General features: G+C 44.8%; 1 protein-coding gene across 5 annotated transcripts in view; it reads left to right on the top strand.

Moving 5' to 3' along the window:
• The window catches only part of LOC129854149 (phosphorylase b kinase regulatory subunit beta-like), an 80,664-nt gene that overhangs the window by 34,358 nt on the left and 30,184 nt on the right, over positions 1–16,122 (top strand). For all 5 annotated transcript variants that reach the window (XM_055920906.1, XM_055920908.1, XM_055920910.1 and 2 more), the window contains 4 exons: positions 1,456–1,513; positions 1,809–1,886; positions 2,820–2,978; positions 3,330–3,424. In XM_055920906.1, the coding sequence (XP_055776881.1) occupies positions 1,456–1,513; positions 1,809–1,886; positions 2,820–2,978; positions 3,330–3,424 (390 nt within the window). The remainder of the gene's footprint in view (positions 1–1,455; positions 1,514–1,808; positions 1,887–2,819; positions 2,979–3,329; positions 3,425–16,122) is intronic.

Below are 16,122 nucleotides of genomic sequence, written 5' to 3'. Positions count from 1 at the left end.
ACCTATTACAAGTGAAGGAGTGCATCCTGTCGAACAATATAGAGTTTCACAGTCTGTGGAATAGCTGAGGCAGAAAGCTCCTGGGATAGCTGGTGTTTACTGCCGAAGTAGGCCTCAGTGATTGGTCTCTCGACCCATGTAGCATTTTATTAAATATCTCCACCATTTTGTACCTTATCTCTACTGGCACAGACGCATGTAAACACACACGCATGCACGCACGCACGCACGCACGCACGCACACACACACACACACACACTAGCATAACCCAGCTGTGTCAGCCTAACCCTTGAGCAATGACGAACAACTCACAGTATGGTATGCAACATAGCTTTGGTAAAGCTGATAACAAAATACAAGAATACAGATGGAGAATAGAGATGGTTGGGGGAATCATATGTTAGATTTCTTTTGATTTGATGGACTGATGGCTGAAGCAGTCCCTGTTATCTCTGCTATAACAGCCAAACTACAGGCTGGGAAATGATGTGTGACCGCTCCAATTAACAGCCTTTATTTCATTACGTTGTAGTCTCTCTCTTATCTCCTATTGCCATGGAGATTGTCTGCAGAGATGGGAGACGGCGATAACAAAGTCTTAATTACGTTTCAGGAGGGTTGGGAGATGTTGTGCTCCTCTCTCAGAAGGCAAGGAAGCCAAGCATACCACGAAAGTGAGCTGATGCTTTGGTCCCAAAAAGATTCCTTAGGTGACTGTCTGAGAGCTAGTCAATTTGAAGGGTTGTTCGGTAATGCAGATATATCCTTTGGTCTGTTTCATTCAGTGTTCTTTTAGTGTGTCCTCGTGTAATTGATCCACTAAGTTTAAATGATTTATGTTACCTTTGGTTTATGAATGCTACATGAAAACAGAACAGAACCAAGGACACTATCTGACAAATGATTAATACAAACAACAACAAAAGGACTGGAAACTTATTACATCCTCACAGTTACTGTTGAAAATTCTCCATGGAATTATTGAAATTAATCAATTGCTGTTTCGCTTTACAAACATATCTACATTTGGCTAGTTTTTCATTTCAACCCCAGGTGATTTATGGGCAGAGGGGTGGGTGGTGAGGGGAGACGTCTGAAGCTATGTAATGTAGTTATTGGTTGGCTGGGACTCCGATAGCATCTCAGAAGTAAGTGTTTTTGCCTCTGTTAAACTGTTAGAATTGGAAAACAAACTCTTGATCATCACCTGTTAACAGGTGTTTTCAGTGTGTGTTTTGGGAGAGGCCATCACTTGTTACTTGCTGCATCTATTATAGAAGCTGACGAAAAGGATTGTTGGTGTCTGAGCATTGTTATTGCCACTGACACACAGCAATACATTTAGAGATGTATTTCTCTTTCAGGTTAGGAAACTAGTGACCTTCTCTGTGTTATGGCTTTTTCATTTCTTCAAAGACGCTTTTATGAAAATCAAATGTTCTCTTCTCTTTCAGCTCTTTGATGGCATTGAATGCGAGTTTCCCATATTTTTCATCTTCATGATGATTGATGGTAAGTCTTACACAGTAAACATCACAATGGTTGTTATGTTAATATAATAACATGTCATTGTTATTTTTCTATTTTTTTTTTTTTCATTTTATTCGTTTTTTTACTTCAGTTTATTTGAATAAATACTTTCTTAACTGCATTGTTGGTTAAGGGCTTATAAGTAAGCATTTCACTGTAAGGTCTACACCTGTTATATTTGGAGCGTGTGACATAACTTTTGATTTGATTTGAGTATTGAGTTACATAGAACTCTGACAATTTTTTTGCCATTTTATTGTCTGTATTTGATTTCCAGGGGTCTTCAGGGGGAACAACGCCCAAGTCAAAGAATACCAAGACCTGTTAACGCCTATCATTTTTCAATCTTTTGATGGTGAGTTTTCCTCCTCCGTTAGGGATCTGTGTTCTAATGGAACTACTGTACACATACAAACCCATACATTGCCGCACACACACACACTCAATTACTCTAGCAGTGTTTCCCCTAGGGATTTTTTTCAGCAGTGGTGGTAAGGGTGCCGGGGGTGGGGCGTATTGCTACTAGCGTTAGCACAGTGACATGCTAGCTGTTCGAGCCAACGACTATCCATTTAAAAGCGTGTCTCGGCAGGAATATTTATATTGCAAAAACATTTTTTTTGTTGCTGCGGTGGCAACAATTCAGCAGTGGTGGGCCACCGCTGCTAAATGAATATAGGGGAAACACTTATTAGTCCCTCTCACATACACATTCATGCTGGCATCCGTGGGAGTCTTTGAGAAATGCACATACATTTTGGTTGTGAAGATTACTGTTATTTTCATATTACACGTATTACAATATCCATATTAATCTCCCACATGCTGAGTGCACGAAAGCTGTTCTCATATTTCAAGGAGCTGGTTTTTATATCAGCCTTCACACAAAGCTGTATTTTTCCCCAGTTAAGAAACCACATTAAAAGACAGTCTCAGGATCCAATAGCCTCTGAAGGATGCATGTTGCTTCAGGAATACTTCTCAGTGGTGGCAGACAGAGTTGTCACCTCCTTTGGCTTTGTGGTGTCTTTGCATTTGTTATGCAGAGAAAGTATTGTACTCCCGGTGCGTTCCATCTTGGAAATTTGACATTTCTTCACGTGTGTCTGTTAAGATACCTTTGAATAGATAACTCCCACTCCTTTCTCCTGAGCAGCAGACACATAAACTGCACTCCTTTCGATGTATCAACCTCCTGGAAATTCCATTAGTGCCTTCTATTCGACATGTTTGTAATCACCCAGCACAGTAAAGTGTATCTATTTCCGTCCTGTGTGTCGTGGATCAGGCCATGCTGTCATCCCGAAGTACTACCGCGTACCTGCCGACTTTGTGGTGGCGGAGCAGAAGAAGTACGGGAGCCAGAAGCGTTTCCCTGCCAACACGGGCCAAGATGGCACGCTGTTCCTGTGGGGCCAGGCCCTCTTCAACATCGCCAGGCTGCTGGGTCAGTCTCTCTCTCTGTCTGTCTTCTCTTCACTGACCTCACCTCACTGTCAAATACCTTCTCTGACCACTGGCTGGAGAGATATTCTCTATAGAGCATGCTCGCTGGGGTGTTCACTATACTGTTGTCACGTCAGACTGCAGAGGTCACGGAGTTCAGATATTCGGTTCAACATATGTATTTGCTGTATGTTTTGTGAAGTTGCTCACAGGTTAATGGGTTCTCATTACAAAGTAAGGACTTTTTGTAAGGAAAGGTCATTTTATAGGGTGTATGTCCAGTGTATCAGTTGGAACCTTTAGTGTGCTCTCCGTGTCTTCACCCCTCCACTCTGCCATGTCTCTTTTCCAGTGGATGAGCTGATCAGCCCCCAAGACATCGACCCCATCAAACGCTACGTACCCCGACAGGATCAGAGGAACGTCAGCATGAGATACTCCAATCAGGTTAGACTCCCATTCCCATGTGACCATCCTATGATCAGCCGTGTTTGGCCATCACTATAATCAGAGATACTAGATATAATGACAAGATGCTTGTGTCTCCGCCTTAACAATGGGATTCGTTGTCCACAGATCAGAATGGCAGGCTGTCAAGCTCCCGCCTGTTTCTCACTTTGAATTGGTTGATACTTCTGGTTATTTGAATACTTTTTAAATATTCGATGAGGAGTGTTGACGTCAACCGCTTGTATCCAATGAAGAGTGAGTGCTTAGCCTCATGAATATGCATAGACAGTCTCGAATTTCAACAGTGACAACTCAAATATGAAGTGTTTTACACGCTCAACAGTTTCCCGTGTATCAAGAATGATCCACCACCCAAAGGACATCCAACCAACTTGACACAACTGTGGGAAGCATTGGAGTTAACATGGGCCAGCATCCCTGTGGAATGCTTTCGACGCCTTGTGGAATCCATGCCCTGACGAATTGAGGTTGTTCTGAGAGCAAAAGGGGGAGGGGTGCAACTCAGTATTAGGAAGGTGTTCGTAATGTTTTGTACACTCAGTGTATATCAGTACACTCTTAACATTACAAAACTTCTATTAGATCAAATAAGCATCACGTATAATTTTTATCTTGACTAGATTATACCCTCTCTCATTGCCCCCCATTCAAAAACTCCTCACATGCTTAATAACTAATGATCTGCTTAACGTGGACAGAGTTTGCGCGGAGTGAAACCTCTTGCTTCGCCTCTTCCTCTCTGCTATAATTCACTTTAGAAACCGTGTAGTTTGCGTCCTGGATGCTAATTGGCTGAAACAGCATTCCAGCCATGTGTAGACAATATACCAAGCTTATGAATCAAAATAACTTGTTTACTGTTCTGATGATGTTGGCGACCAATTTATAATAGCAATAAGGCACCTCGGGGGTTTGTGGTATACGGCCAATATACCACGGCTCCTCAGACCTTGCTTAAATAATTATCCTGCTATAAGGGAACTACTGCAGACTACTATACCCCCTCTGCGTGTATACATGAGTCTGCGTCATTCTATATATCATTGATTCGGATGTCATGTTCTGATTTTCTAGGACAAACTTTGATGTATTATTCCAAACCTGTGTTGAAATGCTCAAGGCTCAAACGAGAGGTAAAAATCAATGGGAGGGAGAGAGATCAGGAGTCTACATAATTTATCTTCAGGGTAGCTTTCCTCCTGCCTGAATCCACAGTCGATCTCACCTCAGTGGGAAAAAAACAGGTTTGTTGTTTTATTCATGACGCAAATGCTCAGCTAAGCAGCTCACCCTGGAGCAGAGGTTGGAGCGGCAGTACCGTCTCAAGCCTTTCCCGGCGGAACGGGGGAGAGAGCACGGTGGGAGGGGATTGCGTAATGTACACAAGCGCGTGGAGCGGCTGTCTCGTTGCCTTTACATCACTAACCCTTTGGTCCGTGGGGCGGTGCCTGCGTGCGTGGGTGCGCTGCGCTTTCACATGGAATTTATGGTTGATTTGTGTTCCCATTTCTCTGATATACTTTGCATCATCATGTCTGCATTGCACTTAAAGGCACACTCTACATAAGACCATTCCATGATACATTAGACTAGACCTGCTAAACTATTCCCGAATGGAAGAGGGCAGTGCAGCTCGATTCTGTTGTGCTGTGAATAGAATAACACACATTAACACTACATTAGAATGGCGAGTGGCGTTACATTTAGATTTGACTGTTCAGCAAGCTTGATGCTATGCATTAAATGTGTGATGTGGTAACAAATCTAGGCGATGCCCTGAGAACTTCTAGATAATTCACGAGAGGATGCGATTCACATAGTACACGTCTTATTTATGTAATGTTAGTGCTATACATATTACGAAGAATATAGTGCAATTTTGTATGCTCAGCAGCTCTGAATTGAAACGTCATAAAATTCCCAGAGCCTGTATACTTAATGTTAAATTGCTATTAACCAATACAAATAGTACGTTCTTTTTGGTATTGTATATATTTTATGCACTTCCCAGAATGTCAGGCCCAGTAAGCATTAGACCCAGATCTCTCTGTGTGTGTGTGTGTGTGTGTGTGTGTGTGTGTGTGTGTGTGTGTGTGTGTGTGTGTGTGTGTGTGTGTGTGTGTGTGTGTGTGTGTGTGTGTGTGTGTGTGTGTGTGTGTGTGTGTGTGTGTGTGTGTGTGTGTGTGTGTATATCTAGGTAGTTTAGTATTTAAGAAACCATTAAATCAAATCAAAGTTTATTTGTCATGTGTGCCGAATACAACAGAAATGCTTACTTACAGGCCCTAACCAACAGTGCATTTTTTAAGTAAAAAATAGGTATTAGGTAAGTAAAGAAATAAAAAACATCAGTGAAAAGACATTGAAAAATAACAGTAGCGAGGCTATATACAGTAGCGAGGCTATAACAGTACAGTAGTGAGGCTATATACAGTACAGTAGTGAGGCTATATACAGTACAGTAGCGAGGCTATATACAGTACAGTAGCGAGGCTATATACAGTACAGTAGCGAGGCTATATACAGTACAGTAGCGAGGCTTTAACAGTACAGTAGCGAGGCTATATACAGTACAGTAGCGAGGCTATATACAGTACAGTAGCGAGGCTATAACAGTACAGTAGCGAGGCTATGTACATTAGCGAGGCTATGTACATTAGCGAGGCTATGTACAGTAGCGAGGCTGTAACAGTACAGTAGCGAGGCTGTAACAGTACAGTAGCGAGGCTGTAACAGTACAGTAGCGAGGCTGTAACAGTACAGTAGCGAGGCTGTAACAGTACAGTAGCGAGGCTGTAACAGTACAGTAGCGAGGCTGTAACAGTACAGTAGCGAGGCTGTAACAGTACAGTAGCGAGGCTATAACAGTACAGTAGCGAGGCTATATACAGTACAGTAGCGAGGCTATATACAGTACAGTAGCGAGGCTATATACAGTACAGTAGCGAGGCTATAACAGTACAGTAGCGAGGCTATATACAGTACAGTAGCGAGGCTATATACAGTACAGTAGCGAGGCTATATACAGTACAGTAGCGAGGCTATATACAGTACAGTAGCGAAGCTATATACAGTACAGTAGCGAAGCTATATACAGTACAGTAGCGAGGCTATATACAGTACAGTAGCGAGGCTATATACAGTACAGTAGCGAAGCTATATACAGTACAGTAGCGAGGCTATAACAGTACAGTAGCGAGGCTATAACAGCACAGTAGCGAGGCTATAACAGCACAGTAGCGAGGCTATAACAGCACAGTAGCGAGGCTATAACAGTACAGTAGCGGGGCTTTAACAGTACAGTAGCGAGGCTATATACAGTACAGTAGCGAGGCTATATACAGTACAGTAGCGAGGCTGTAACAGTACAGTAGCGAGGCTGTAACAGTACAGTAGCGAGGCTGTAACAGTACAGTAGCGAGGCTGTAACAGTACAGTAGCGAGGCTACATACAGTACAGTAGCGAAGCTATATACAGTACAGTAGCGAGGCTATATACAGTACAGTAGCGAGGCTATATACTGTAGCGAGGCTATATACAGTACAGTAGCGAAGCTATATACAGTACAGTAGCGAGGCTATATACAGTACAGTAGCGAAGCTATATACAGTACAGTAGCGAAGCTATATACAGTACAGTAGCGAAGCTATATACAGTACAGTAGCGAGGCTATATACAGTACAGTAGCGAGGCTATATACAGTACAGTAGCGAGGCTATATACAGTACAGTAGCGAGGCTATAACAGTACAGTAGCGAGGCTATAACAGTACAGTAGCGAGGCTATAACAGTACAGTAGCGAGGCTATAACAGTACAGTAGCGAGGCTATAACAGTACAGTAGCGAGGCTATAACAGTACAGTAGCGAGGCTATAACAGTAGCGAGGCTATAACAGTAGCGAGGCTATAACAGTAGCGAGGCTATAACAGTAGCGAGGCTATAACAGTACAGTAGCGAGGCTATATACAGTACAGTAGCGAGGCTATAACAGTACAGTAGCGAGGCTATATACAGTACAGTAGCGAGGCTATATACAGTACAGTAGCAAGGCTATAACAGTAGCGAGGCTATAACAGTAGCGAGGCTATAACAGTACAGTAGCGAGGCTATAACAGTAGCGAGGCTATAACAGTACAGTAGCGAGGCTATAACAGTACAGTAGCGAGGCTATATACAGTACAGTAGCGAGGCTATATACAGTACAGTAGCGAGGCTATATACAGTACAGTAGCGAGGCTATATACAGTACAGTAGCGAGGCTATATACAGTACAGTAGCGAGGCTATAACAGTACAGTAGCGAGGCTATAACAGTACAGTAGCGAGGCTATAACAGTACAGTAGCGAGGCTATATACAGTACAGTAGCGAGGCTATAACAGTAGCGAGGCTATAACAGTACAGTAGCGAGGCTATATACAGTACAGTAGCGAGGCTATAACAGTACAGTAGCGAGGCTATATACAGTACAGTAGCGAGGCTATAACAGTAGCGAGGCTATATACAGTACAGTAGCGAGGCTATATACAGTACAGTAGCGAGGCTATAACAGTAGCGAGGCTATTTACAGGCACTGCTTAGTTGGGCTAATTGAGGTAGTATGTGCATGTAGGTATGGTTAAAGTGACGATGCATATATGATAAACAGAGAGTAGCAGTAGCGTAAAAGAGGAGAATGTGAAGTGAATGCTCCTTGTCTGTGGTTTGTTCCACATGAGAAGCGATGCGTTTGCTCGGCTCAGAGGTTGAGTCAGATCAAAGACACCCCAGGGAGTTTCAGGAAACACTCTCCAAATAAACACAGAACAAAAGCCAGAGAGGAGATATCATTAAGCCATATGCCTTAAAATATACACCCACTCACAAACACATACACCATCAAAGCCCATGCACACGCACAGCAAACACGTAATACACAAGTATACACCAGATTAGCTAATCAGACACACATTTTCACTACCGTAATACTAAGTCAAAGAAGGACACATATGAACACAAATACACGCAAAGACGCATTCAAAAACATAATAATTCATTGGAGTTTTATGTAAACTCAAAGGGCTTTACTTTGTGGGGGAACTCGCCTCATCCACCACCAATGAAATGAGCAAATAAATACAAGTAATTTCTCTTTTCTTTCGCTCTCTTTTCTACATGCGTACACATACACTCATCACACACACACCTCGTCACAGTATCGGATGCGTGTACTGTACAGTTGCTCTCTGGCAGCCAATTCCTTATAGCTCTAGTCCCCATAACAGAAGCAGCTTTCTCTTTAACTGAGTGATTCTGTGAGCCACAGAACAAGGTTAATGGAAAATGTCCAAAGCACAGCGCGTCCCGGGAGCTGTCACTCAGGCCTGCATCTGTGATAAGGTCTGAAGGTGAGAGGGCTTCAATTGGCCATCACGGTATGAGGCACAAAGAAGCCCTTTCAGAGAAAGAAAGGCGCAACATGGTAGGCATTTGAGGTTGTCGATTTTAGTGTCTCTACTAAATGCACAATGATGTTGGGGAATTCATTTTACAGTCCTGACAGTAACCCAGAATGTCTTTTTCAAACTTTCCAAGCTTCTGAAAGTCAAACTCTAAACCCCTTCCTCATACCTTTTCTGCATTCTGGGTTCCATACTACAGGTTTGTTTTGTGTCACCATATGAAGGGAAAGGCTTCTCAGATCCATTGTAGAACAAAGGAAAATGTATTCAAATCAATCAAATCATTTGTCACATGCGCCGAATACAGGTGTAGACCTTACTGTGAAATGCTTACTTATTAGTCCTTAACCAACAATGTTTTTATGCAAATAGTCTGGGTAGCCATTTGATTAGCTGTTCAGGAGTCTTATGGCTTGGGGGTAGAAGCTGTTTAGAAGCCTCTTAGACCTAGACTTGGCGCTCCAGTACCACTTGCCGTGCGGTAGCAGAAGCAACGGTCTATGACTAGGGTGGATGGAGTCTTTGACAATTTTTAGGGTCATCCTCTGACACCGCCTGGTATAGAGGTCCTGGATGGCAGGAAGCTTGGCCCCGTTGATATACTGGGCCGTACGCACTACCCTCTGTAGTGCCTTGCGGTCGGAGGCGAGGCCGAGCAGTTGCCATACCAGGTAGTGATGCAGCCAGTCAGGATGCTCTTGATGATGCAGCTGTAAAACCTTTTAAGGATCTGAGGACCCATGCCAACTTTTCAGTCTCCTGAGGGGGAATAGGTTTTGTCATGCCCTCTTCACGACTGTCTTGGTGTGCTTGAACCATGTTAGTTTGTTGGTGATATGGACGCCAAGGAACTTGAAGCTCTCAATCTGCTCCACTACAGCCCCGTCGATGAGAATGGGGCCGTGCGCGTTCCTCCTTTTCCTGTAGTACACAATCATCTCCTTTGTCTTGGTCACGTTGAAGGAGAGGTTGTTGTCCTGGCACCACATGGCCAGGTCTCTGACCTCCTCTCTATAGGCTGTCTCGTAGTTGTTGATGATCAGGCCTACCACTTGTGTCATCAGCAAACTTAATGATGGTGTTGGAGTTGTGCCTGGCCGTGCAGTCATGAGCGAACAGGGAGTACAGGAGGGGACAGAGCACGCACCCCTGAGGGGCCCCCGTGTTGAGGATCAGCGTGGCGGATGTGTTGTTACCTACACTAGGGCCCCCAGTGTTGAGCATAGCAGACATGTTGTTGACTACCCTTACCACCTGGGGGCAGCCCGTCAGGAAGTCCCAGGATCCTTAGCTTAGTGATGAGCTTTGAGGGCACTATGGTGTTGATCGCTGAGCAGTAGTCAATGAATTCATTCTCACATAGGTGTTCCTTTTGTCCAGGTGGGAAAGGGCAGTGTGGAGTGCAATAGAGATTGCATCATCTGTGGATATGTTGGAGTGTTTGGGCGGTATGCAAATTGGAGTGGGTCTAGGGTTTCTGGGATAATGGTGTTGATGTGAGCCATGACCAGCCTTTCAAAGCATTTCATGTCTACAGACGTGAGTGCTACTTGTCGGTAGTCATTTAGGCAGGTTACCTTAGTGTTCTTGGGCACAGGGACTATGTAGGTCTGCTTGAAACATGTTGGTATTACAGACTCAGACAGGGAGAGGTTGAACATTTTTGATTGATTATGTAAAAAATAAAAGAATTTGCATGTTTTAACATAGTAGAACAAACATTAGAGGGATTTCAATGCGCCATAGATTATGCTGTTCTGAGGACACAATTTTATATGCATAATCCAGACAATGTTTCTTCTCTGTTTTGATGTGACACACTGAATGGTTGTGAACAGATGGATGTTCTTTTTTCCCTTGCATCCAAAGATAAATAATATTCATTAGCAAGACAGGGCTGCCAAATGGCACATTCACAGTAGAGCAGGGCTGGGCCCCCCTCTGACAGCACAGTAGAGCAGGGCTGGGCTCCCCTCTGACAGCACAGTAGAGCAGGGCTGGGCCCCCCTCTGACAGCACAGTAGAGCAGGGCTGGGCCCCCCTCTGACAGCACAGTAGAGCAGGGCTGGGCCCCCCTCTGACAGCACAGTAGAGCAGAGCTGGTGCCCCCTCTGACAGTAGAGCAGGGCTGGGCCCCCCTCTGACAGCACAGTAGAGCAGGGCTGGGCCCCCCTCTGACAGCACAGTAGAGCAGAGCTGGTGCCCCCTCTGACAGCACAGTAGAGCAGAGCTGGTGCCCCCTCTGACAGCACAGTAGAGCAGGGCTGGGCTCCCCTCTGACAGCACAGTAGAGCCGGGCTGGGCTCCCCTCTGACAGCACAGTAGAGCAGGGCTGGGCCCCCCTCTGACAGCACAGTAGAGCAGGGCTGGCCCCCCCTCTGACAGCACAGTAGAGCAGGGCTGGGCCCCCCTCTGACAGCAAGAGCCCAGGAGAGATTGCCGGTGACCTGAACCTGCAGCGAGTAGGCCATCTCTCACTTAACTTGACAGTAAAAGTTGTTCACAGTGTCTGCTTTAGCAATTTTACAAGGCCCTGGTCCCAAATCAAAGCCGCATTAATGTGTTTTTATACATTTGGCCCAGTGGTTTTTCCCAGTTCCCTTTCTGGTTTATTGGCCATCATTAAAAAAAAAAGTTTAACATTTATTTAACTAGGCAAATCAGTTAAGAATAAATTTTTATTTACAATGACGGCCTACACCGGCCAAACCCAGAAGATGCTGGGACAATTGTGCGCCACCCTATGGGCTGGTTGTGATACAGCCTGGATTCGAACCAGGGTGTCTGTAGTGACGCCTCAAGCACTCGGGAGCCCACTAATGGATAGTGAGCAGGATAACTTCCATTTTGGCTTTCATTGTCTTTCCAAAGGCAAGCATCTACAAAGTTGACCACCTCCTTGATCTTTTATCATGCTGCTGAATGTGATTTTATCATGCTGCTGAACGTGATTCTCTCTGTGAGTCTCGCTGAATGTGGCCCATCGTGTGCTCTCCCCCTCTCCCAGTGCCCTTTATCAGAAAGGTCTCTATTTGGGTAAAAACAACAGTTGTGTGTCATCATCCCTGTCTGGGCATATCAATTATCTGTCATGGTGAGCACTGTGCTGGGGTTAGAGCCAGGTCAGTCACATGTGCCAGAGCAGAGCCCATTTAGATGGCACTGTCATATGGGTCTCCTAACTCGCTCGTGCTGCTGCAGTTGCCATGCCAATGTTACAGCACACCGGGTTCGGTGCATTAAAAACAAACTAAAAAACGGCCTGTGGGTGGCGAGCTGGAAAAGGGAAAAGGGCTTTGACATTATTATGACAATTACTGCCACGTAGGTGACTTGTCAGTCTCCACACTTACTCTCACTGCCGTCCCATTCCTTCTGGGTGACGCAGTCCCGTTTTCCATCCCCATTTTAATAGGACTTTAATCCATAATGGCAAAACGGTACTTGAATGTGGGCTGACTCTGTCAGCTTAGAGGGCTTTATTGTATTGGGGAGAGACAATGGCATTGACATGGCAAGTGCATTTTCAGGAGTGTCTGGGCTGGTGTGTCCGCTCTCTGGGTGACGCTGCTGCATCACCCATACTGAACAGTTCATAGTCTTTGGTAATCGGGTCTGCCTATCTCTCCCAGTCTCCCCAGCAGAATCTCAATGGGAATTACATCAAATACACTAGGTTTGACAAGCCCAGGCTCAAGGAGGCTTTCATAGGGCTCAGCTTAATATAAATTGATTTTTTTTTGTCATAAGGATTGCAGACTAAACCTGATATATCTGCAGTATGCCCGGAGAGAGAAAGAGAGAGAGGCCGATGCGTATCAAGTTCTCAGCAAGGATCCCTCCATAATTACATAGCAAAGAATCCAATTTCTGTGAAGTGATTGTGTCTGTACCGCCACTGTTACATTCATATCCCAAACCAAGTTCATTAAGTCAGCCTTTGTCATGCTACCTGGAAATGTAAAATGCAAGGAAATAAAGTGTGCTTTTAAATGCCAACCTTGAGAAAGTACAATCAAAAACGTGGCTCCTGCTTGGCTGTCTGCGCACTTACAATGTGCAGCACGCCACTGCCAATAGCATATGAGATAGCGTTGTCTTAGTGCCTTGTCGAGCTTATTTTAAACAACACACTAGTAACACACATACAGTGATGCAAGTTTAGTATATGTGCATTCAGGTCATAACCCCTTTGATCTAAACGTGCACGTAAAGATGCCGAGCAACAACAGAGTGCATTTTATTTGGTGTTTCTCTGTTGTGTGCACACTCACGGGTACGTTCATGTGTATGTATAGGATTGTGTCTATGTATACTGAACACAAATATTAACACAACGTGCAACAATTTCAAAGATTTGACTGAGTTACAGGTCATATAAGGACATCAGTCAATGGAGAGCAAAATATTAGGAAGGTGTTCCTAATGTTTGGTATGCTCTGTGTGTATGAAAGAGTCTAGAGTGGCGTGTGTGTGTGTTTATAGCAAGTGTGTGCTAGACTGATGCTGTGAAGGCCAATGGCCAGTCCCTGTCGGGCTGTGCAACCTTGAGCTGGTTAGCTTGGGTCAGTGGACAGAAGGTCTCAGCAGGGTCTAGCACTGAATCACTGAAGACATATTGAGCGGAGGGGGATGGGGCTGGGATAGGAGGGATGGGGCTGGGATAGGAGGGATGGGGCTGGGATAGGAGGGATGGGGCTGGGATAGGAGGGATGGGGCTGGGATAGGAGGGATGGGGCTGGGATAGGAGGGATGGGGCTGGGATAGGAGGGATGGGGCTGGGATAGGAGGGATGGGGCTGGGATGGGACTGGGATTTGAGGGATGGGACTGGGATAGGAGGGATGGGACTGGGATGAGAGGGATGGGACTGGGATGAGAGGGATGGGACTGGGATGAGAGGGATGGGACTGGGATGAGAGGGATGGGACTGGGATGAGAGGGATGGGACTGGGATGAGAGGGATGGGACTGGGATGAGAGGGATGGGACTGGGATGAGAGGGATGGGACTGGGATGAGAGGGATGGGACTGGGATGAGAGGGATGGGACTGGGATGAGAGGGATGGGACTGGGATGAGAGGGATGGGACTGGGATGAGAGGGATGGGACTGGGATGAGAGGGATGGGACTGGGATAGGAGGGATGGGACTGGGATAGGAGGGATGGGACTGGGATAGGAGGGATGGGACTGGGATAGGAGGGATGGGACTGGGATAGGAGGGATGGGACTGGGATAGGAGGGATGGGACTGGGATAGGAGGGATGGGACTGGGATAGGAGGGATGGGACTGGGATGAGAGGGATGGGACTGGGATTTGAGGGATGGGACTGGGATGGGACTAGGTTGGGAGGGATGGGACTGGGAGAAGTGGGATGGGACTGGAGGGATTGTTGTCTTCACAAGCTGTGTCAGAAAAGGACAGAAACTGTAATATAATATATGCCATTTAGCAGATGCTTTTATCCAAAGCGACTTAGTCATGCGTGCGTACATTATACGTATGGGAATCAAACACAATACCCTGGTGTTACAAGCACCATGCTCTACCAACTGAGCTACAAAAGATGGAAACACAGGCTACTATATGTAAAAACCAAATGTCCCCCCATCGGGCTCCTGGCGGTTTCCTACCATATACAATATAGATTTGAATGCTATTTCATACTACGGTATTTACAGAGATTGAACTGGATCTTAAGCACTTAGAAATGTGTAACATATTGTACGAATTGCAGGACTGAACATAAATGGATGGCATTGGACAACAATTTATTGCGAAACATTTTCATTTTGGCTCGTGAGCGCTACTTTCAAATCTACTCGATGGAATTACACAAAACCAATGTGACGCATCTTTAAGTTCCTGTTTTTGTACATTGGTTTTACATCTAAGATAAGTGAAATCTGCTAACGTTACAATTACTTCATATATTCTTTTAGATTGACACTTTTCCTCTGTGAAATGATTCAGTCTTAGTTATAATTCACGTAGTGACTATTCTTTTGAAGTAGTGTTTCTTCAGGCTATTGAACCATGTATTGGAGTACATTCATAGTTCAATTTCTTTGAGGAGATAGGCCTACAGTATGTGTATATTTTAGTTACTAGTTATTTGTGAGCAAAGCAGGATTATGCCTCTGAGAACTAAGGTGCTTTCCAGATGCTTGGAAAGTTCCACTGTGTGAAACGCAATCTGTATGCAGAGGACACGTGTTGGTACCCAGCGTGCAGTGTGAGAAGTCTGAAGGGGCCTTCTCTCTCCATCAGCACCACTGTGTCACATTTCAATGCTTTTAATTTGGGAAAATCTCAAATGAAGCAGAGATTAAACTCATTTATATTTGCAGTCTGGAAGTGGCACTCATGAATCAGCTTGTTTTGCAATTGGCCTTCTACTAGTTGAGATGCACATTTCTCATGCTGAGACACAAGCTACTGTTGATGCAAATTGCTTACCTAAGTTGGAGGAGTTTTACTTGCAGGTGTTTTTTTCTTTCTTTTTCTTTTTTTTCCCCTGGAGCAATTTATTGTACTCACTCTTTTCAACAGCCTGATATGCGAGAGGAGTAGCTAGACAAGTTGTAGAAGAGCATTTATTCCAATTAGTGCGGTTTTTCTGACAGATGTTTCTGTTCTCAATGTATTGATGTTATTACTTTAGTAGCAGCATATGGAGAATGTGCCTGAGGAAGTAAATATTTCAGCTCTCCTTCAGACAGAAGAGCCTTGGGTATATACTGCACTATTAAATAAGACCATCATTACTCTAAAAGAAAACAAATACGGAACAAAGAAACTCTCCATCTATCTCTTCCTCTGCAAACAATACACGTCTTCCTCTAAACCCAGTCAAAATGTTAAGTATTTTGTTTGTGTTTATACAGTATGTCTGTTCACACATTTACTGAGCATTGAGGTGGCATTATGAGAGACCGCTTGGTCAGTGTTTCCTGGATGTAGTGTCCTCAGTGTGTTGTCCCTCCATCTGCTCTGGCCCCAGTTACCCCAGGAGCTGGGGGGACCCTGGCCTAGGGCCCAGTGCCAGGTGCCAGCAGGCAGGAACATGAGGCGCTAATTGAAGCTTGACCTGTCCTATCCATTTTTTGGGGTTTGTTCCTGAAACATAACGAGATCTCTACAATACCTTTTAAGAAGTTCCAGTACATTCTGCTGTCCTATTGAAGTGTTGCTTTAAACCTAATTACCTGCCAGTGAAGTATAGTGGTGGGC

This window comes from Salvelinus fontinalis, chromosome 4, assembly GCF_029448725.1.
Source record: "Salvelinus fontinalis isolate EN_2023a chromosome 4, ASM2944872v1, whole genome shotgun sequence".
NCBI classification, from domain to species: domain Eukaryota; kingdom Metazoa; phylum Chordata; class Actinopteri; order Salmoniformes; family Salmonidae; genus Salvelinus; species Salvelinus fontinalis.
This window is presented reverse-complemented; position numbering and strand designations above follow the sequence as displayed.